The 24795-nt window shown below is 39.2% G+C and overlaps 1 protein-coding gene across 3 annotated transcripts in view; it reads right to left on the bottom strand.

Moving 5' to 3' along the window:
• LOC106958774 (kazrin-like) overlaps positions 1-24795 on the bottom strand; it is a 55161-nt gene that overhangs the window by 25205 nt on the left and 5161 nt on the right. For all 3 annotated transcript variants that reach the window (XM_015050859.1, XM_015050858.1, XM_015050860.1), the window contains exon 2: positions 1502-1693. In XM_015050859.1, coding sequence (XP_014906345.1) covers positions 1502-1693 — 192 coding nt within the window. The remainder of the gene's footprint in view (positions 1-1501; positions 1694-24795) is intronic.

Raw genomic sequence — 24795 nt, 5'->3', positions numbered from 1 at the left:
TGAACCCCCCCAACCCCCCCGGCGCCGCCGGGCAAAAAACCTTTTTTTTTTTTTTTTTTTTTTTTTTTTTTTTTTTTGCAGTTTTGTGAGTATATTCCCATTTGGAAAAATTCCCTAAAACTGTGACAGAACCAGCCTGTCATGGCTGACGCCAACAGAGAGAAAACACAAACCGTGGAGTGGTTTTCTGAAGAGCTCAGAGCTGAATTGTGACTTTGATTATTCAGTATTTGAGGCCTTGTGTGACCTCGCAGTCACAGTTCATAATTGAGCTGATTGGCATTTTGTGCTGCAGGTTTACAATCACTAATTTTAAGCCTGGAATCCATCAGTAATGATTGGATCTCATCAGTGTGTGGTGTCGCATTTACAGCAGCCAGAAGTTCAGCTCAGAGGTCTACACAAACTCTCACATAGACACTATTTGTTAGTTTCACTCGTTTTCACCACATGGACAAAATAAAGAAAAGTTTTACGGTCAGACAAATTTGGTCACAATCAAGCTGTCAAATAAAAAGAACACTGCACCGACGCCAGGAAACCTACTGGTTTTAGTAATATCTCTAATTTCTAATTAGAATTATGGAAATTGGTCTAGTCAATTTTAGGCGGAAGATAAATGCCTATAAAACTCTGATTGAATGTTCATATAGAGCTGAAAAGGAGGAAGAGGAGGAAAGTGAATGAAGAAGTAAAAAGTAAAAGAACTGGTACGTTCTCCCATGCTCATGAGCCACAAAATGGTCTGTCCAGCAGGTCACATGCTAATGGCTCATAATGCAGTTAATGGACTCCATGACGCATGTTTGTTGCAAACGCTGCGGTCAATATCACGGTGCTGGGAAATACAGCGACAGAAGTGAAACTGCAAGAGTGGGAGCGGCAGGCAGTAAATCAAAGCAGGGCGGCTAAACGGTTAAAGTGAAAATGGCTGCTGCTTTAAATGAAACAGGTAGATACATAAAGGGCTGAATATTTTATGAGATAAGTAATGGATTAGATATCTGATATGGGAAAACATGTAGCTTGGTCAGCCTTTTTTTTTTTTTTTAATCGATACCTTAAACTTTAAAGTTATTCTCAAAGAATTCCAAAAGTCGTCCTTACTAATAATCAAATGACTGTTTCCAAATAAATTTAAGGCCCTTCAATTTTTATTTTCACATTTTGACATGTTAAAATCACAAACTTCAATTTATTTCACTGGGTTTTATTTGGACAAGACAACATGGAGTGGTGGAAAAAAATAATGCAACATCTTAAAATCTTCCTGCAAATGATCAACTACGTTTCGGTCTGTACTTTGACTGGGCCATTCCGATACATGAACATGCCAGGATCCAAAACATGTTATTGTCATTGGCTCTCTGTATGCAGTCATTTCTCTGCATTAATATAAAGTATTTTGCAGTCTGCAGACTGTTTTTTTTTTTGTTTTGTTTTAATAAAGAGAGTTGCTGCTTCAACGTGCAGCTCATGGTTTCCTGTCTGGACCTCTTACCTTGTAAAGCCTCCTTGGCCCGATCCAGCTCCTCCTCCTTCTGGGCCAGCTGCACTCGCAGCTCCGTGGCGGACAGGACGTCAGCCGAGCAGCCTCCCTGGGTCTCCTCCAGGTCCTTGCTCAACATGTCCTTCATCTGCCGCAGCAGGTGCACCTCCTCCTGGAGCTGGGCCACCTCTTCGCGCAGCAGGACTAGAATGTAAAGAGAGAGGAGGAGAGCTTTCAGAGAGTTGAATGAAAACCCGCTGACCTCTTTTTTTTTTTTTAAAGCCAAAGTAAAAAAAAAAAAAAAAATCAAGCAGATAGAGAGGGGGTTCTCACTAATCCAGTCGTATTCAGGTTCACGCAAACATTTTCAGAACTGTTCTTACTGAAACGCAAATGACTTGGAGATCAGGAAGTCACAAGTTTTATTTTGACTGAGGTAAGTGTCAATATGGGATTTCTCACTAAATCCCATATTATCAATAATAGTAATCATGGAATAACTCACACTCACAGAATAACTAATGAGGGTAACAACTTTATTTTGTCATTTTTGAAGCTGCCTGGTGAAACTACTCTGTGGTAGGAATTGTAAGCAACAGCACTCATTCGATATTCACCAAACGCTTCAAAGTGCTTAAACAACAAAATGCAAAACAGAAAGTGCAAGAAGCTGGTTCTTCCCTTCACAAACACGAGTCGCCAAAAAGTGTTAAAGTGCTCTTTTCTACAACATCTCATGTTTCTCACACAGCTATGACAGAGTAATGGCAAAGTTTGCTCCCGCACATCAGCCTTTATCTAAAAAATTAATCTCTTTTTGCTCAACAAATGTGCTTGCATAGATGAGGGCATACAGAGAGTTATTTAGAAAAAAAAAAAAGACGGATGGACTCATTCTTCTCGATTTCATGCACCCTGAGGGCGAAGGGGTATGATGGGAACAGGGGGAAAACCACTCAGCCCCGTCCTGCAAAGCTCTGTTATCGAGTGCTTTGCATAAATTCCACTTCACTGTAAACTCCTGCATCCCAACTCCAGTATTTCTGTATAAACAGTGTGGATGGAAAGAAAAGTTGAAGAAAGTCTCCACAGAAAATATATATATTTTAAATGTGCTGGGAGTCAACAGTATGAATTTATTGTTCAATTTGTTAAATACTAGAACAGTACTTAACTCCTCGCTCCTTTTGCTCTTATGTTTTCTTAGATCTTGAGCATGTTTTCACTTGTGTCTCTAGAAAGATTGGGGGACAGGTCTATGCATCGATATATTTTTTGATTGATCGTGATATGAACATTACTAAAACTTGATTGTCTTAACGTTAATTTGTGACCAAATTTTGAGTAACGGCAAAGACAAAACACGGACGCACGTCATTGCAGTTTATGGTGAACACAGCACAGTTACATAAAAGTAGGTGAAATACAACAAGCCCAATATGTGGTAAACGAAAAAATTAGTTGGACAAGAGCCATGGTGTATGCAGGCTGTTATAGTAAGATGCATTATTTTTGAAACATGACTAGGATGATAAGCTATGTCACACTTCTAAGAAAAAAACAGCTAATTCGGTGTTGGCACAGTCAGAGGACCAGCAAGCAAGAAATAGCAAAGTTCCTCACCAAGTTGGTAAAGGAAAAAAGTGTCCCAAAGTTTATAGCAGCTCTTGTTGCTCTTGCAAAGAACAATAGTTGCTCAAAACTAGAGCTGTCAACCTTTTAGAGCTTTCGTTTGATCCCAACTTTAAGGTATTTTACAGACACAGTAAACAATAAAATGTTAAAATTGTATTCTCATCTGCCTTTTCAATGAAGCCACCATGGTCAAATTAAGAAATGATGACCTAGATTCCAGTTCAACCCAAAATAAAGGCAGTCAATCTCTCCCAACACTCCTAAAAGTATTTTTTTCCGCAAACTCAAATGTAACTGAGTAAAAGTAACCAACGTCTGCAGCCAATATTCATATCTCGCGTCATGACAGACTAAAAAAAAAAAAAAAAAAAAAAAACCCTAACTCAGGATATGCGGTACATTAAACCGCTTAGACCATCCAGCACCTTATGGGGCATGCTGCCATAATTCCTCCTTTGAAAATAAAATAAATCCGTCTGATAAATGTACTGTCTGAATAATAAGAAGCTACCTCTCTGGCTTTTCTGGTCTGTTAATTTGACTAAGTTCATGCGACTGAGGAGATGTGCTGCCAGTTGAATGATAAAAAAAACAAAAAAACAAAAAGAGGCAATTAGAAGAAGGTTGGAAGAGAAAAAGAAACACTTGTTAGTGGAGTGTGATTAGAAGGAGGTATAATTAATGAGCATGATTAGCATCTCCATTAGCATAACCCTTACTGGACACCAGAGCAGTTGTCCCATTTGGAAATAATTGGTGGTGGGGTAAACTCAGATGGTTTAAAACCTAAAAATACTCACATACCCAATTTTTTTTTCATTCATTAGCCTACTTTTTACATTTTCATTACTTTTATTTATTGTCCAAAGGCAGCAATACCAAAGGTGATAAATAGGGACACTGAAAAAGAGCTTGCAGTTTGTCTCGGTCGGCTTCGGCGCATTTCTCAAATCACCAAACAGTACCGGTAGGTCTCGCAAATGTCAAAACAGTCAGTTTTGACATTTGCAAAACAGTAGGTACATTTTCCAAAGCAATTCATACAAACAACAAAACACCACAGATTACCTGATTTCTCAAAATCCCTAGCTCATCTCTGAAAAGTAAAAATTTGTGTCAGTGAACATGTCAAATTGTTTTGTGATGTTATCAATGTAACAGGGTGCATGTGAGGGTTGTTGTTTGGTAATTTATTGAAATATTTTTGATGACAAGTGTTGTAAATTGTAATGACCACACAATGAACGACTTTCAAGCATGAAATTTATATATCACTAAATGTTTGGGAAATATAATTTGTAGAAAAGAATACAAAAACACTAATGGATCCATTTTTTTTTTTTAATCAGTTTCAATGAACAAAATGAATCTAACTGAGACCAGATGTCTACATAAACCAAACAGTATTTTAAATCAGTCTAAACTTTTCCTGTTTTGTAGAAGTAAGAATGACCAAAATCTTCTTTTTGCTTCCTATTCCGTTAACAAATAGTAAGAATAGATAGACAGACAGACCACATTTCTATTAGGGAGTTTTTATTTATTTATTTTTGAAATCAAAATGCATTTTATGATTGAATGATTTTTTTTCAGTACCTGTCCATAACACCTATAAATAAAACAGGAGTGGCACATAATCAATTTTATACCTGAAAAGAGTCATCTACCAGCCAGCTGTAGCAAAATGAACCAATCTACAGGAAGCATTGAGAGATTTTTTTTTTTTTTTCCATATGGCCCATTTCGCAGGACATTTTGGCTCAGCACTCATCTTAATTTAATAAATTCACCCGTCTTATTTGGCCTAAGGCTTTGTGAAAGCAACACAAAATGGAGGCTGCTCCAAAAAGAAGAGATAACTTCATGGGGGGCAGCGTTGACAGGGAAATATGAATAAAATTCATGTCTGAGAGTAATTTGGATGCACTGTCTTGCTTGTGCACTTTTTCCACTACAACTCCTAATAAATACTTATGAGAAGTTTAGAGATATTTAGTTTCTTCATAAAAAAAACAAAAAACATCACAACTGACATTTTTTCAGAGGAGTTTCTGATTCCAATATTTTTAATGACTGCATTTTTTTTTCTCATTTAAAAACATCAATTAACTGGATGTAAAACAGAGATGCATTTGTTTGAGCGTTTGTTCGCGTTTCAAATGATTCTCATCTGCTGAGCACTCCAACTCAGTCATATAAATGGAGCATTCATTGTAAATTCATTTAACTGTTTCCAGGTGTTGTCACTTTGTTTGCATCATCAGGTGAAATCCATTTGTGACACTGATCGACAGACATGTCTTCCTATTACAGAACATTTTCGGTTTGCCTGGTTCCGAGTGAATTTTTCAGATGAAATCCCAGACGTCTCTTCAAAGAAGGAACTTCTGATGTACCAGCTTGTGATTCTGTGGCCCCAGTGTGTTCTGCTGGCCCCTCCGGACGGTTTAGGGTCATGATTATTACCAGATATGATTCGACATTAATCAGGCGGCACTCAAAAGAAGTGAACGCGTCGCCCCGAGGTTTTTACATTCTGATTCAGTGCCTTTCCTGATTATAATCAGGCATGCAGTGACTCAATGCTGTCGGGATTCTGAGTAGCACAAGCATGCAGTCCACTGCTGCAGCGAAAGCTTGCCAAATTCTTACAGTGTATTTACAGACAAGACCGTCAACATCCGAGCCCCGCTGTGCAAGATCACCTGTCTGAATCAGCAACAACAGGAAACGGTTGGTGTGTGATGAGGAATTGCACTGTTGGCTTCTTCAGACATTCATTTAATTTATTCAATTATAAGGTGGTGATAACAAATAAAAGTACAATGACCTAGAAAAAAAAAAGAATAAGTTTAAAAAAAAAAAAAAACTATTCTAGCAAGGACTCGTATATACAGTAAAATGAAATACTATTAAAACACAAACACATTTTATCGTATTATGCACCTTCCATTTTAGCTGCGCACAAAGGCCAGCGCAACCTTTTTGCTACTAATTATTTTTCTCCCTATACAAATAAACACAAACCACTGAACTTGTGTGAACAGATGTTTCTGTGAGCACAAACAAAGTGAGCCTGGCAAAACGAGGTTGTCTTTTAGTTTCAGATGGTGTGAGCCTGTCGCCAACACCAAGTCTCAAGATAAAGACCTTGGTGGAGGTCAAACGCTGCTTTTATAGATGAACCTTCAACACCATCTGTTGCCTCAGTAAGACATCTTTTTTTTTTTTTGTCTCTCAATTTAAACAGTCGCCCTCTTTCTGTTCTGAGAGGACTGTCGCAGCAAAACAACTTTCAAAACATGCTAAAAAATGCAGGAAGGTCGACATCAACACCTTAAACTGAGACTTTTCACTGGAGCTCTAAGGATAATATCAGACGTCAACTAGCTGAGGGTTCAGTGGCGATATGAACGGCACTGTTTTTAGTAACAAACTGTGACTTTTTGGTTTTGGACTAATTGTTTTGGGTTTCTTTTCCTGGTTTTAAGTCCACTACCAGATTTCAAAAATGTAAAGTTTTTCCAGATGAATACATTAGAGGTGCAGATTCATCTTTTTTTTAAATATCTGTGTTGATTAAATAACACGAACATGCAGAAATCATGTTTTAATTTGTATCTACGCACACAAACAAAAATGGTAGTTTTTTTTTTTTTTTAATACTAAAACTTGTCCGTTCTCCTTACAATTTATTTCTGCACTCCTTGACATTTATTATGATGAGCACTGAGAGGGATTAGACTGAATCGTTTGAGGAATATTTATAAAATGATCCTTGAATTATGTACATTTTGTGATTTCTCTCCCAGGCCCATTCTTCTCAGATCCCCTAGACCGACTCTGGTTAAGAAGATTCACTGAAATCGTAAATAAAACCTTCTTCCTCGACCACATATCTAAACAGCCGCTCTGAGTGTGCGCATTTGCATAATAGCAGCCATAAATCAGCTGACATGCAATTGGGAGCGGTGAATTATGAATCTGATCAGTGTCGCTTCCTATTTGCCTGATTTAAGCAGAATGGCTAAAACTGTCCCTCTAAATAATCCCGCATCTGTTATGTGACAGTTTTGGGATGGAGGGAAATTGTAGGAATATTGCTCAAAAAAAAGAAAGATCAGCACTTCTCCAGGGACACAAAACTCATCATTCTTTCTTCATGATGAGAAGTAATGGTGCGATAAAAATTTGACACAAAATGGGAAAAGATCAGATCAAAATTTAAATTGACATTTTTTTTTTTTTTTTTTTTTTTTTTTGATGACCAAAGGTCTCCCAGGAAAACTCCAAACTTAATTTGGGTGCCTTTCCTCAGGTTCCTGCAGTGTGTCATGATGAGATGCTTTCTCTATTGGTCTTTGTCTTTATGTTCACCCAGTCCTCCACAAACTCCTGTCTTGCGCCGTTTCCTCCATCCAGAGGTTCCTCCTCTCCCACATGTAAGAAAAAGCAGCGGGACTTGGAAACGAAAGTCGCAAAAAAAAAAAAAAAAAATGGTCCGGCAATCTGTCAGAGATTTCACTGGCCATGAGGCAGCTGAAATTGGACTTGGCTGCAACAGCTGTGGAGGTGGAAAATTGATGGAGAACGACAGTAAGTGTCTAGAGGGGGGTCATTTTTAGATTGCTTTTCAGTCTTTTGAGAGGATGGGAGGGAAAGACAGGATGGAGTTAATTTTTTTTTTTCTTTTTGCTTGCTACCGGTGACAAAATCAATTAACGCCCTTATTGTTTCCGCAGAATTCTTATGCAGCCAACTTGTAAGGACACACACACACAGACACACGCGCACACACACACACACACACACACACGCGCGCACACACGCATACACACATCCACAGACCTGTTAACAGCCAGTAGCTCCTGCAGCTGGAGGTATTTGTTCAGCCTGGCTGCAGACTCCTTAGCCATGAGTGAGCATTATAGCAGGTGCTCTTTTTGAATGAAGTATTTTTTTTTTCTTTCCTGATACATTCATAATCTTGTGTATACACTGCTCCCATTGCTGTAGAGCAAAAATAAAGTTGGAAACTTAAAAGAGAAGCACCTTGTTGGAAGGTAATTTTATCAGGAAGGATCCAAGATTTCCTAATTTTGTAAATACTAGAGAACAAACAACGTTACGAAGACCCGGAAACACATGACTTTGATCTGCTAAAGGAGTATTTCAATCACCAATATAAATAGCACAGCTGTCCAGATAAACTGTTCAAGGGAAGCAATAATCAGAGAAGGGTCATAGCATAGCATAAGATGTGCAGCTCAAGTGAGAAAATCGGAAATCAAAAAGAAAAAAAAAACACAGAAAAGGAAGCAAATGTTGAAAGAATATTAGTAAAAGTCACATAAACAAACGTATCAAATAAGTGGAAGGAAGAGCTCGGGTAAAATGGGATCAAAACTAAACCACATGAAGAAGGCTGTTCACATAAGCCCTCCATACTCGCATCACAGTGGCAGCATTATGAAGTGGAAGAGATGAAAAGCTGTTGGAGTTGATTAATAGTTGGACGGAGCTAAACGCAGTGCAAAGCTTGAAGAAAGCCAGTGGACATGGGTCAAAATCTAAATTTGTGGATGAAACATGACAGAATCTTGAAAGGTCCAAGACATCAGCGAGGCACTTCAAATTTGCTTCAGAAATATGTGCTGAAGTTTGTGTAATTCATAACGTCTAGAAGTTGTCTCGGACACATTTCCTCTCCAGAAGAAGGAGGAAGTGTTCGGCCCGAACGGAGCATGCATTGTACCAAAGTGAGGCAGCACAAAAAGTACAACCCAGTTCAGGAATGTGTGAAATAAGAACGGTGGGGGATGTAGGAGCCGCTGGGGTCAAGAATGCGGGCAGCAAGTGCTTTCATGATGGGAGGCAACAACTTGCATCCTCTTATTTGTTTTGGACTCTGCGACCGAGTCCCATCCCTGCTGAAATAGCCGTTTTCCAAAGCATTGTCTGAAATCTATTCAGAGACACAATACGTGCCACACGGGTTAATGGCTTAACCTCTCCAGGAACCCTTGGAGTGGACTTGAAATAAACAGTTATGGATTTTAAAACACACCTGACGTGATTGGGAATTGGAGGGGGGGGGAGTGGGGGAGGATCCAAGTAGGATAAGGAATCAGGAAGTTTATGGAGTTCTACAAACCTTTGCACTTTCCTACTAAGTGAACTGTGAGTAGTTATCATACGGATCAATTTCCACGCAGATTTGATTAAAACCATTGCGGTCTAAGCTTACTTCATGCAACCAAAAGGGCTCCGTTTTGTGCAGTCGGACGTTTGTAGAGTAAACATGTTCCTGTGCAGGCTGCGGATGCATTTCTGTATTGGCATCAGACCAGTTGGACCCTTTGTCTCATTGTTTATTTCTCGGGCTCCATGTTGCATGAAGTAACAGAGCTCTTTCCCACCTGTCGCCGCACAATGCCGGTCAGGTGGGTTAATGTTACTATCGCTACACTGTACAAAACAGTCGAGTTTATTCAGGTCTCATGCAGCGACTTGAAAGTCATGTTTACTGAACACATGATGGTACTTATAGTAAATTTGAATGGGCTTTATTATTATTTTTTTTTATTATTTCTAACATTTCTATACATTCAAAAGAAGGAAGAATCACTAACTACTCATGAAATCAGCTACACTCGCAAAATCCAGGAGAAAAAGAAAACACTGTAAGTTGTAGTTTTTCTGTAGGTTTCAGAGTTTTGCGAAGCAAAGTCTTTATTTTTTTTTTTTTTTTTCTGATGCCGTGGCTTTTGACAACTGCAAGGTAATAAGTTACATTCTGCAGACCGAGTGCTGGACTCTGCAGAAATATGAAAACAAGAGTCACTGCGTTCACCGTTAGTATAGAGCTCCATAGCTTCAGCAAGTTTCACATAAACGCTAATATTTCACAAAGGAAGCAAAGGTGACCTGCGCATATATATATATATATATATATATATATATATATATATATATATATATATATTTTTTTTACACGATGCCATTAATGTCACACCTAATCCTGCACACGTCAGCCAGAGTAAAACAGCCAAATGTGTTTCAAATACTCCTTCATCTCAAATGAGATGGCCAGTCAATAATAATAAAGCAGAGTCGCCCTCTTCCTGCGTCACACAAACTAATTTTTAGGAGCTATTGACAGCAAATTCATCAGCGGCAGATGACAGATGTAATGCCTAAGCTCTGACTGATGAAGCAGCCTCTAGCCTCTGCCTGATCTGACAGTGCATTGCTTTGGATTAGCCAGTCAATCCTCATGAGCAGAACAATCTCAGTTCGTCGCCTCAGGAGATGGCGAGGTCATGGTTGATGAGCAGCGAGGAAAAAAAAAAAGGAAAAGAAAATATCTCGCCTTTGGGCACTCCATCATAGAAATCAGACTAATATTATGCATTAACGGAGGAAGTGATGAGGACAGATTGGTATTCCGGATAACACAAAAGAAGGGATGGATTGTGATTTATTGATGAAAGGAACAGTAATGAGGTCAAACCTCTGTGGCGTTTACCCCCAAATAAACTCATGATTGCTCTGAAGTTCGGAGACTGCAAATATGGAAGTGTGCATGTTTGCCGTTGGTTACTCAAACAAATCAAGAGACATGGCAAAAAATAAAAAATAAAAAATCTGGTGATTGGTACCAAGAGCTACAAAGCCACATTGACAACAGCTGTGTTTTCTGAGATATTAAGCAATTTCCAAATTCTTTCAGACAGCAAGACTTTCAGCATCTTAACTGAGTGGAGCGAAGTTATGCCGTTTTCTCCGTTCAACCTTTCAGCCTCTGTAATGGATCGTGATGAATCTGGAAATGTTCATTAGAGATTTCAGTGTAGAGCTAAGAGTCTACATTCTCCTGGAAGCACACACAGAGACAGCAGTTCAAACTATTTACTTATATTACACACTTCCATCAATTTTAAATGTGAATATCATCATCATCATGTCTATGTTTTAAGCAGCAGGGAAAAAACAAACAAACAAAAAAAAAAAAAACACGCAAATGTGAAATTAGAAAGAAGTCTACAAATTCTGATCATGGCGTACGTGGAATGCCAAAACCAAGCAGCTGGAATACTGTGCAGAGACGTCAGCGTGAAATACAAACCGGGTGACCAAAGGTCAAACTGGAAATGACCGAGCTGAGATCTTGAGGGATTTCAGATTCAAAAGGACACAATAGTAACGACTAACCAACGTTGTGATCATTGACAAGCAGCGGCAGAAAGCCGTTGTAATTGATGTGGCCATCCTCAACGACGGAAAACATCAGGAAAAAGGAACAAGAGGAAGTGGGAAGGGCTCAGGGAAGAGCTAGACACACCTGGCAGGTGAAGGCATCTGTGGTCATCGGAGTCCTTGTGACAGTGACCTCCCATACTGGAAAAGTGGCTCAAAAAGATCATCCAACATGTCAGTTCAGCAGGGTGCGGTTTTAAGAACAAATACTGTGAGGAACCCTCAAGTTCCCGGGCCTCTGGTAGAGAACCCTAAGCTTGAGATGAAGGGGAATCCACCGCATCCCGGTGAACGAGGGGTGACCGAGAGACCAACGTTTGTTTGCTTACACATTACCAATTTTTAACGCAACATAAACAACATTTGGCCCCACCAAACCTAACCACAGACACATTTAGTGATTGTTTGAACAGTAAAATCTGAAGTCAGAAATGTTTAAATAGCAGTGTCACTCCCTGCTTGATCTCTTCCCTTCTGACCAGTCAGTGTTGATCAAGTACTCTGTGCCTTAAAGTTACAGAATCTGACATCCAGATACTGGCAAGCCTATTTCATGCTTCAGCTCCTTGGAGTAATGGGGGTTGAACTTGTGCTGGAGTACAGCTTAGAACAAAGCTGAACAGTGGGCAAAAAAAAATAAAAAATAGAAAAACGGATCGAAGAGAAAGATGGCCACTAATCCTGTTCACATTCCACAACAATCTGTGTCCAGTTGATTAAAAATAATGACCTATCATCAGCTAAACTCTGTCCAAAACTTTAAATACAAAAAAATTAGCCAAAGTCATCTGGTTATCACAGTACAAATGTAAAGAAAATAATCAGATTTGCATTTTTTTTTTTTTTTATGTTCTGCATTGTACTTTGCCTTAGCGGTCAACAGATATTTAAAGCCGTCTTCGTCCTTGTGCCCTTTTTAAACAGTTGCATAAGGAGCTTTCTTATTTTCACAGGCTACACTTGCAGCAACACTGACAGCAATCCATCAGAACAGTGTGTTCGCTTTGCAGGCTCTCTGCTGTCTCTGAAGTGAAAACTGCAAACAATGAGATTACTGTCTTTCAGAGGGTACAGATGGACAGATATGCGGGATAGCTTTCAGGATTTCTCCGTCACGGAGATTAACGAGAGAGTTTTCCATGAAACTGGAGGAGACACAGCCGGGGTCATTAAGGACAGACGCATAGATGGCAAACGAGATTGATGGGAGAACGTCTCTAAATCATAGGGATACTGTCTAGAACATTTAGATTGTTTTGAATACTTTCAAAAACGACTGAGAAATTGCTTCCTGAGAAATGATAGTGTTCCTCGAAACACAAAATGATCACTTAGCATCACCAGTAATGGCTAAATAAGGAGACAATAGGCAGTAATTTTGTAGGGGAAATGTTTTCTTTTCTAAAATATAGCAGAATTTCAAGATTTTATGATGTAAGATTTTCTTTTTGTAAAATTTATCACAGTCAACACCTCCATGCATGAACTTGTGAACGCCTTTGCATAATTACTACCAACAGAAATGGCCATCTAGGGATGAATTGTTTTCTGTTGGAATGTGATTATTTTCTGATGAAGTAAAAAGCAACCCCAGAATTATGTTTTCAGTTTAAATAATCTCACTGTTCTGAATTAATATAAATCCTACTCACTATGCCAAGCATTTTAGGCAGAGTTGTGGATGAATGAAACTATTAAAAAAGGAGCATGAAATAAAAGCTTGATTTGGAGTCAGAGACTCCAAATTAGCAAAAATAATCTTGTTCACCACAAGATGAACAAATAGCCCAGCAGCTTGCATCATCTGTGACCCTCTTCTAGAGTCATGCAATTTATCTTCCATTATTTTAGGTTAGCAGGCATTCAGGTGGGAAATAGGAAACAAAAAACAAAAAAAAAAAACACACACAAGGGGAATGGATTATAATTGCACAAATTTACACTATTTGCCAATTTTCTGGGATAATTAATAACGCGCACACTGCAGCCCAACACTGGAGGTTAGTGACTTCGATTGGTGCTTTTCTGATAGCTGAAACGAGTGGCTCACCCTGGACAGATTTTATCAGATATAAGATGATGGCCAATTAGCTCTGTTTTACAAGAAAAATATATCTGCCTGGCTAATGTTTTATGAGTGGTTGGAGAAATGTGTGGAGTGGGAGCTATTTTATTCAGAGACATACAAAAAAAAAATCATTAAAATTTTATTTTTGAAAAATGTACTTGTCAGATATTTTTGTTTTGGCTTTTTTTCTTCGTTCACACCTGCAAAAAAAAAAAAAAAAAAAAAAAAAAAAAATCTGCTTGTTCCCTAAAATCAGGTTGTAATCATAGAGGCTGTTATTGTTGTGTCAGACGTAGTTTCCAGATAGGAGAGCTGTTTGTGATCAAACGGAAAAGTAAAAAAAAAAATAATAATAATAATAAATAAATAAATAAATAAAAGCATCTGTGAGTGTGAAAGTGTTCAACTCGACCTGTCAGACAGATGGATGGATGGATTCGCTCAGACATGTAGATAAATGGTATTTTGGTCAATTCCAACTCGTGTACGACAGAGTGAGGATTAGAAAAGCTGTGCTCAAGGACAGGTGATGCATTAAGCATTTTTAAATATAGAAGATTGATCATCTTATTTTAAGTTATTTGCACGTAGTCTAATAAATAGACACATCTATAAAAAAAAAAAAAAAATCTAAATGTCTGTTTAGTTTGGTAGTGAAAAAAAGCATGCAGTTATTAGTAGGCTGGGCTAGCAAAGAGAGGACAGGAAGCGTGTAACCATGGATATTACATCCTATGCAGATGTCATGCATACCGGTCTCCGTGACGGCATCCTGCAAACTTCAAAACCAATCAAATGCATTCTGTAGCATATTCTGCTAAAAATAAAAAACTTATTCTGATGTGTTGTGTCAGGGTGACAGCAGTGATCTGCTACAAAAATCTGAATATGGAGGATGTCAAAACAATGCCGGTTCCCCCGTTAGAGTTTCCAGGTCGGAGATGCGCAGTATAGCTCGTGTGAGTGGAAATGCATTTGTTCGGTTTTTCGAAATGAGCCGAGGTTTTGTTGACAGCTCCTCAGAAGTAAACTGCAAAACCGAAAAGACTGCCACTGCAAAAGCAAGGGAGCCTCCTCAGCAACCTGCTGCTATTCTGTAATTTCTTTCAGCAAATTTGAGGAGCTGTGGAGAAGATCAGCCACCAACCGAAGCATGTGTTTGACTTGAAACGATGGCGGGTGGTTGGGGGGGGGGAAGGAGCCACATTTATCTTTGCTTTTGCTTCAGGGTAAAATATGATTATGCACGGTGGTCTTCAAACAAGGAGATAGTGGAAGGAAATAAAGGCTCTAATCAGTCCATCCCCACTGAAATACAAAATTACTTTCCGCACTTTAAAAGTGGCATGAATCGCCATTATAGTTGCTCAACTATTATCCCCGACTTGATTCTTTTTTCTTTTTTTTTTCTTTTACAGGCAGCTGATTATCCCTAATGTGCTTCAAATTGTCACCTGTGTGTCACAAGAAGAGAAAGTAGCAGCACCTGAGGGAGCAGCTCACCGCATTCACCCGAGGCACCGCCAGCGAAGGATAGCAATTACAGAACCAGGACCAGAATCAGCTGCGCTCACAATTACGCTGTCAAAGCGAGCTGACACAGGCGGGCGTTTATGCTGTAGCTGTACGCATAAATCAGAGCAGATGTCAGAATAACATGTTGTCATTTCACTTTCTAGAAACCGCTCTGACAATATGCACAATGCGGGAGTCGTATCAATCAGAGAACGAGATCGCAGTAGGAGCTTGTAACAAACTGCCGGGCTGTTATCTAGCTTCTACCTCTGTGTTTACTTAACAGAAATGTGTTCACAGCGACCTTTTTTTTTTTTTTTTCTCTTTGCTTGATTTGCACCCAAAAAGAACTTGGCTGTGATGTAAGTGAGATCAGACTAAAATAAGGTCCTGTTTTCCTCCAGAAAAGAAAAAAAAAAAAAAAAAGAATTGTTGCTCTGACCTAAAATGGGAGAATAATGTGCCATCTTATACTGGAGCTCTCAAATGTTGACATGACAAATCTCTGAAATATACAAATGTGCAAAAATCTACACACCTTTGCACTTTGGTAATAGGTTGCCACAAATTGAAGAGTGAACTGATCTGCAGTCATAAACATGTTGTTGTGCAGTGAAGCGTATCGAATGAAATTTTTTTTCCATCTTTAAGATAAAATATTCATCTTTAGAATCTTGAGAGTTAAACTCTACTTGTATAGCGCTTTATCAAGTCCAAGGGAATCCAAAGTGCTTTACGCAACATTCAGTCATTCACATTCACACGGTGATGGTGGCAGGCTACTGGATAGTAGCCATAGTTACCCTGGGGCAGTCTGACCGAGGTGAGGCTGCCATGCATCGGCATCACCAGCACTATGACCACCACCAGCAGGCAAAGTGGATGAAGTGCCCGGGACACAAAGAGCTAAATATTTACTGTGATTTCATTATTTCACAAAGCAGTGCATAATAGTGAAGCAGAATAATATCAACACATGGCTTTCAGTTTACGCTACAGATAAGCTGAAAAGTGCGGTGTGCATTTGTATTCAGCCTGCATATCCAAGACTGTTCTGTGAAGAATCACCTTCTTCAAAGTCTTTTGGAATATTTCTCAATCAGATTTACACATCTGGAGACTGAAAATTTAGCATTTTTTTTTTGTTTGCTTTGCAAAATAGGCCAACTCAGTCAGATCGGATAGAGAATATCTGGAGATGTGTTCAGGTCTTTACAAATAATCTCCATTGGACTCTGGACTTTACCTGAGCCATGCTAACACATTAATATGCTCTGATCTAAATTGTACTGTAGCCTTGGCTGCAGGTTTAGGGTTGTTGCTCTGCTAGAAGATGAACCTCCACCAGAAACACGAATCCTAGAAGTTTTTTTTTGTTTTTTTTTCATGACTGTCTTGTATTTAGCGTCTTTCATCGTCCTTACAATTATTTTCAGATGAAACTGAAGGCTTACAGAACCTACAGAAGCAATTTTTTGACAATTTCGTCAGTGTCTTTGGCAGTTAAACTCCACTCCTAAAACACAAAGCGTAAAACTTTTCCCACCATCCCAACTTCTTTGCCTTGACAAGGTTTCAGACAGTCACTACTTTTGTAGGATGAAGTGTACTATGCCTACCACAGAAATCTATAAAGAAACCCCACAAACTAAAGATGCCCTTTATAAGTACTTCTCCCATCTTGCAAAAGCACTTTGGCACTTTCAGATGAAAGAAAGAGGCTAAACAGTTTGCCAGTTTCTTGCCTCCTTCATGGACTGCCTTCACATGCAGTAAAATGAATGGAAAACATGGGGAGAATGTTTTTTCTTATGTAAACATTTACTTCTAAATATGAGTAGTATTTAGATCTAGCTTTACCAAGTGAAATGTAGGTTTTGGGAGCAGCCAGTAGACAAATTTAACAGTTTTATTTCAATAACATTTGCCAGATTCGTATACGTTTCAGTTAAAGTTATGTAAAATTGATTTTAGAGAGTCTGATGCAGCAAGTTAAATATGAAAGCCAAAAAACAACAAAAAAACATGTATGAAGAACAACCTGAGGATATGTTTGCACTAACACAACATAACACATTTGCTTTAAAACCACTATTCATAGACCAACTGAACTCAACAAATCATTAATAGGATGCAAATTTGCAGCACAATATGTTGTTATAAATACAACTCTGGAATTGAACAAAACTGTAAGACCTCTCGCCATTTTTAGAACCACATCTACACTCTCACCCAGTTCCTTCTTTTGCAAGCCTTCTGCTATAGTGAGTGATTAATGGTTTACCGTCTGTTGCAAAGTTCAAATACCAGCAAGTCTGAGGTCAGAGCAGGTTAAAGTCTCCTAACGGCTCCACACAGCTACATGCGATTCACTATCAGACATGACACCTGCCAGTGTAAAACCTCCCCGTCTCAGTGTAAAACCTCAGAAAATTGCAGGCCTGACAATCACTTCACTCTCTGCTCCATTTAAGCGCCGTCGCTGCTCTTGCCGTTTCCACTCAACTTACCGGACTTTCTTCTCTCCCCATCTGACCTCCTCCCCTCTTCAGGGGGGAGCTCTCCTGAAGATTCCAGGATGCGTCAGGTCCGCGTTGGACTATTTCAAAACAAGAACGCACCAAAAATAGTTTCTTCTTCCCCTTCAAAAGCGGTCGTCACTCAGATCCGAGTCATCTTCAGCATTTCGTCCCTAAAGTCCATGCTCAGTTGACACCAGGAAATGCATCCAGGCTGCGTCTTTCCCTCTCTGAATACCTGTTCAAGGCAACTCCCACAGGATCGGTGATACAGTACACCGGTGATACAGTACACCAGGCCCCTCCCCCTCTGCTCAAATAGTTTAGGTAAGGAAGAAGACGGGCTCAGCCGGGTCGGTGCTATGATTTTCCCACATTACTCAACCGTGTGTATGCACACACGTACCGGGACAAGACCAATGTTGAAGGGAGCTACACCTAACGTGTGAGCTCACACGCAGGTGCATGTCGACTCGATGTAGTCTAAGGCAGACAGCAACACGTCAGCCAGCTGTTGACTTGCCCCCAGGCTCCTGGTCCTCTGTAAACTAATACTTTGAGACGTTATCGTTTTCTTTTCTCACAGCTTTTTTTTTTTTTTTCTTCCCAAGGCTGCAACCGTACAGTTAACTTCTACAAGCCGATTTGAGTTGTAGAGGTGCAATTAGAGTGACCTTAGGCAAGAAATCATGGATCTCAAACAGGAGATTACGATGATCTTGTGGGTTAAGAAACAAGTCTCTCTAATTTGAAGTTGGAAACGTTTCCATTTCACTGTTAAAAATCAGAAAACTGAACTGTATCTGGAAGTAATTTTCTTGCTGAGGAGAAATCCTTTAAATAAAATGCACTTTTAGTTTCACTACCTAAGCTTATCCAGTTTTTTTTTGTTTTTTTTTACAGGATATAGATAAAAGAAGAAAGCTGATACTGTGTCAATGTCTTGGTGAAAGGTCAAATGAATACCTATAATTTTTGCTTAATAGAGTCAGTCAGAACTTTTGTTAAAATGTTGTATTTGACCGAGTTTATAATACAATGCTTACAAGCATCATTTCCAAAATGTTTGTGAAAAAAAAAAGAAAAAAAAAAAAGAAGCAGAATCACAAATCCTCCACTATACTAGACAGTGGACATGAGGTGTTTTTCTTCACCTTGTGTCCACTGTGTTTGTGGGGAAAAATGTTCAGTTTCAGACCAATCTGATCACAGTTGACAAGTCAAGATAAAGTCCCAGGTGAGTGTGAGAGGCCGCATATTTACATTTCTTATGGTAGGGCAGAAACCGATTGTTTTTCTAGCATTTCTCCCAGACAATCAGCTGCTATGTCGACAGCCTCTGGTTGTTATGGAGACATGATGACACCAAGATGATGCTCTTTCCTGCAGATCTCAGGGGGGGGGGGGGGTTTTTAATTTGCCTAACAATTCTGCTCCCTGCGTGTGGAGGTAAGGTAAATATGTCATCAACCAGCTGGGTAGCCAGTCGCTAAAAGAAATTGGCCTCTGTCACAATGTCATATTTATGCACCAGGGAAACAGAAAGCTGTTGTGGATTTTTAGGGCCCATGAATCTCTGATCAGATTAAAAATGCAACATTTAAATAATAAAAAAAAAAGTTATGCATATGTTAAAAGCTTTGGGAACCATAAATAAATGTCACTGGTGATTTTAAAAATAATGATTTTAAATAGCCAGTGTGAGATTATGCAGTTAAAGCTTTTATCAGGGGTACTAGCAAATTCAAAAATATATCTTATTTCATTTTGAGCAAGCCACCAGAGCAGAGCAGCAAATCAATAAAAACTATGATTTTAAAGCATTAAAACAGAAAAAGGCAGAAAATGGGCAACTATGCAAAGAGCCTTTTTCATAAATGTTTGTTTTATCTTTTACAGACAATATGGAAGAAACCTCAGCTGTCTGAGCAGAAGTGTGATATTTGGAGAACAATCTCTTTTTTCTTTTGCACAAACATGGCTGCTCTGAAAAGATTCTTATTAATATGCGTCTTCAAACCGACATTGAAAACAGGCTCACAGGTCTGCTGCCTGCTTGTCTGTGTTCAGCTGAACTCAGTAAGAGTAAACACTAAAGCTGATGACACGATACACCGGCTTTTTATGAGAACAGATAAGAGTGTGAGGCTTTGTCAAGCTGTGAATATGTACATAAACGAGAATACAGTCATTTCACTTCATGATAACACCCTAAGGACCGTCAGCAAACAAAGAGAAGTGAGTTTTCAGAGATGCATTGTATAGCTTAATTAGAATTGAATCATTGATTTTTCTTGGAACTTATTATTTTCCATCCACCCTTCAACAGTCAGTATCGTTCATTAAGCAGCAACAAAACACTTTGTAAAGCCTCTGAGAGACACCTTGGTCTTTTTAGTAGCTATAAAAATGATGCAAAAGCCTAATTTAAGATAAAAAACAACAACAAAGAAATCAAATACATCTTACAATTTATTGTGTTTAAACCTATTTTTCTACTTGGCGCATAAAGCTGGGTGTCAAATGAGCAAAGCTCAGTATTTTTTTCTTCGTGGAAAGTGGGGAAAACTGAGCAGCGTGATGATATTGTTCTTATTCCTCTGAGCAAAACACAACATCTTGATGACAATATCCTCACTGCAGTTTTGCTCACTTGACTGCTACATATCCTGCGGAGGACAGGGCCAGAGCCCGAAAACTTATAAAGCCAAAGTACTCCTCAGCATCTCTCTTGGATTTCCCAATTAAAGGAGTCCATTTGCCAAACACTGGCTATTTACAACAACCGTAGCAGTAAACTTCAGGGACCAGGGGGCTACAAGACAAATTGGCCAGCTGATGCAGCAAAAACGTTAGTTCACCTCCGTCTTTCAGCGTATTTTTTTCTAACCTTGGATGTCAGAAGGTAACGAGCTTAGAGTATTATCCTTTAAATGAAAATCAATTGAGGCAGCCAATCTCTTTGTAGTCATTTACAGAACACGTCAAAGAAAGAGGCACAGCTTCACGCAGCCGACAGTGTGTCAGTCTGGCAGTTCTTTTTTCTTTTTTTTGTTTTTAGGTGAGTTAAATTAGTGCAAAATAGGCCACCAGGGAAAGATTAGCAATTTGTTAAGTGTACGTGCATATACTGTAAATGTGGGCGGCCGAACCTTTAATCAACACAGTCTGGTGCCAATATTTTCCTCTGCTTGTCTTGACTACTGCTTACTACTACATAAATAACATTCAAATGCTTGTGCTAGTGGATGCTCGACCCTTTTAAATTGGCAATTTGCCTTCTTGTTCAAAGAGAAGAAAGTTGCAGAATAGACAGAACAAAAAGAGAATATCCCAAGCAGGAAATGCTTTTACCCTACGGTTCCTCGCAAACTTATTTTCATTGGAGATTTAACTTAGAAACCAACATAAAGTAGTGAGTCGTGAAGTAGAACAGAAATAAATGGATCCAACTTTTTTTTTCCCCCCCCCACATAAAAATTTGAACAGTGTGGCCTGCATTTTGCCACAGTTAACACATTGTAATGGGTTGAAATTCACCGTGGGAGCACGGTTTCCCTTTCACAAAATGGACGAAAGCGAAGCCATACAGCTAAAATAAAAACAATTTTGTGAAATAAAAATGCTGCTTTATCTCAACAATCAAAATGAAATGAAAAATAAAAATTCCACAGCAAACATTTATCACCGCCAGGAGAAAAGGGGGAGCAAGTCGCCAGAGCAGAAACGGAGAAGAATCACTTTTCTATTTTCAGAGCAATTTTCCGAGCAAATAGTGATTTTCTTGCTGTTGCAAATTATACTAGCCAAAGTCATAAACCATCTCGTGCTTTAAAATAACATTCTCAAAGTTGTACTAAAATGTACTATTCTCAAAATAGTACATTATGTGTTTGAATTCAGCATGTTTACACTGTATATCTGAGCCATTTCACAAACCACGCTTTACTGGCTAGTCACAATTTTTGAGAGTTTGAAAGAAACACGGGGTTACCCAACATTCCCCACCACATCCCCCCCCCTAACCCACACTGGTTACGGGCCATTGGACAAAGAAAACCCAGCCTAGGTTTGTTTGTGGGCCTGGGACAATGCTCATCTATACCTTGGTTCAGGCCAGGCACAGATAACTTATCTTTTTTCTTGTAAATGCTACAAGAAATGAGAATTCTCCACAGGGTCGTAGAGCCGCAAACTTTCCCCAGAGAACAATGCGAGGATGGAAAGAGAGCAGCATGTTGAAGGCATCAAGTCGTACGTTCTTACTTTGGAGATGACAACAATTGAAAGGAACAATTGAAAACAGCAGTAGTATTCTCAACTAAAATGATCAGTGTTGGGGAGCTCTACAGATGTTATTTCTCTTATTTGTTGTTTTGGCGGCATTTTGTGTTTTTATGCAAAACATTTAGAGCAGATAGCCATTGTTATAGGGGCATTTGTGGGTGGACAAATTAATGACGAGCTGCACAAGTCCAGCTCAACAAGAGTTGTATTAGTGAAAGGTGAAGGACTTTCACTTTCTATGGTTTGTTACTGGCTATTTCGGTTGCCTTGCTTGTTTAAGACAATACTTGTGATGGTTCTCGGTGAAAATACCATTTTAACAGAATTCCAAAAATGTTTTTTCTCCCCCCTCACTGCAGTTATTTTTAAAGGTTACCTTTCAAACATTTGCCTTATCTAATCCTCCTGCTCTTCTGCATTTTCAATCTGGTGATTATTGCTCGGGATCTTATGTAACGCCTCGCACAACCAGCTCAGCTCTTTTCAGCTTTTCGTTTTTTTTTTTCCCTTTAGATCTCCCTCCGACCATCACAGTCGGTGCTTTCACCAGACATCAGGTGCTGCTTGGGTCTGAATCCAAGGACCCACCTCTAACAGCAGATGCCAGCAGAGATTCACTGCCAGTGGGTCTGTTCTTTAAATGGTCATCAGAAGGGCGAGCAGACGGTAATAACACAAGTGACTCATTGCACCAGACCTGCTAGCCTCCTGTCAAGCCTGAATCCAAGGTGGCTTCTAGAAATAGAAGGCGCACCTCTGCATCACCTTGCCTCAGTCGTGCACAAATGCGAGTCTGATATATATGATTAAATAGACATGTTTTTCCTGGGAATTCAATTTCCCAATTTCAACATTAGTGCTATAAAACCCAAATATTTTAAGAATTAAAGACAAATACATGGTCATATATGCTGCCCATGTTGCTCCGCAACTTGAAAACCAGAAATCACTTAAAGATCAGCTTTGGAAAAGTTTCAAAATTAGACAGATATACAAAAGCTAACATGTGTAAAACAAAATGGAGTTTAAATCATACATTTATTCATCGAAAGAAATAAAATTCACCACCAACCTGGTCGTACGTGAAAAATAATCAGCCCCATTGTGCAACTGCATTTGCCACATTTTTGGAAAGATCAATATTACTAACCACACGTGGTCTGATTTCTGAAAACATGCAACGATGTTGGACCTTACCAAGAGAAATGTTAGCCTTTCAAAATTAATCCAAAAGTGCATCAAAAATTCAATTAGGGGGTCACAAAAGAACTCTGAGCAATATTTGATGCACCGCAGACCTTATTTACCTCAGATAAGATCAGTCTTCATAATTAAGAAAAAATACTGGGCAAAAATGACATCCATGGGATTTAGTCACATTTGAGATGTGACAAAAACTTAAACAAGTTCTTAAAGCACAAAAATGTAGGCCACGATTTCTCCACAGTGACAAAAGACTGATGGTTAGTTATCCCTTGATGGAGGCTGGCACAGCTAGGCAGCATTAGGTTTAAGAGTTGAGATTTTTTTTGTCCCCACATGGGATCAGAACAGCTTGTTCGGATTTATCCCTTAAAATGATCATTTGACAACTGATAAAAAGAAAATCAATCTGTCAGGTGATAAACTCGACCTCAACTATTAGGACCAGAACAGCAGCCTCTTCGCTAAACACCAGAGTTTTGCAAACGCTGACATCTTGCAGTGAGTTCTAAAAAATATATTATTTTCTGTCGGATTTCAGCGTTAAGGATTTCAAAGGAGAACTGAAATGTGATTTTATGCCAACTTCAACTTTGGAGTCATTGTCACCTCCTGAACTATAGGGCGCAGTAAATAGGGTTGCAGTTCCTCAGTACAACCTGCTCCCTCTTCTTCATCACTCCATCTAGTTCATTCCCACAAAAACTGCAGATAAATTGCTCAAATCTTTGCTGAAATTGTTCACAACTTCCTCCGCTTCCGTGTCCTCGGCCTTAGTAGTTTATATTTGGATTTACCCTCATTACATCATAAGGTGGCGCCAGTGTTTGACCCAATTACCACACACAAAAACTGCGACACTCTGCAACGCCGTGGAATTTATAGCAGCAATATTTACTCTTAAAAGCTTCTATATACGCAGAATGAAAGCACAGTCGTTCATCTTTTTAAATCATATAAGTTCTTTTATCGTGTCAGTGACACTTGTGGAGGGTTTAGGTTTAAGTGAAAGAAACAATGATAGAAAAAAAACGTACAAGTTTACTTGCACATTCACATTTTCTCTTCTTTTTGCTCGCATATTGCATCTCGACTCACCTCTCGCCTGCATGATTCTCACGCCGTAATCAGAACACACACTGCATTCAGGCAATCTTTCACCTTGTCCTCCTTCTCTTCACAGTGGCGTTCATCCCTTCGCCCCCCACCCCTCTCCTACTTCATCCTCTTTATCAACTTCTTTCTCCAAATCCAGTTTTTTTCTTTTTCTTTTTTAAATTTTATTTCCAGAAGCACTTTCTGACCTCGTTGCTTTGACCTTCTATTTAAACCAGCAGACATTCCAGCCTCGCTCCACCGCTGACCTTAGAGCCAACTTAATGTGCAGAAGCAGCACCTGTCTCTGTAATGATCCAGTGCTGGCTGCTTACGTCCGTTTCCGCTCCCCCTTCGCCGTCTCTCGCTTTTACTGGAGAACAGAGATGAATTTGCTGATAACATCAACCTTAGTTGCCTGTTCTCATTCTGATGAAACTTGTAGTGATATATGGCGGCCTTGGCCACTGCAGGGGTTTTGAGTGCGTATTTGTGATTTTCCTGAGTCAGCGCATTTGTAGCACCTTAGGGAACGACTAAGGACCTAATGCACGAACCGCCGCCTGCTGCAGGAGAATGTTTGTATGCACACAAACATGTTGTATTAAAATTCTGCATAAAACTGAGTGGATCCCACTTTTGAATAATAGATGTGGATTTTGCTAGATGTAACCATATATATATATATATATATATATATATATATATATATATATATATATATA

The sequence above is a fragment of the Poecilia latipinna genome, unplaced genomic scaffold (assembly GCF_001443285.1).
Source record: "Poecilia latipinna isolate Pla-1442-1.1 unplaced genomic scaffold, P_latipinna-1.0 Scaffold1015, whole genome shotgun sequence".
In the NCBI taxonomy this organism is placed as follows: domain Eukaryota; kingdom Metazoa; phylum Chordata; class Actinopteri; order Cyprinodontiformes; family Poeciliidae; genus Poecilia; species Poecilia latipinna.
The sequence above is the reverse complement of the archived record's forward strand: the minus strand, read 5'-3'. Positions and strand labels throughout refer to the sequence as shown.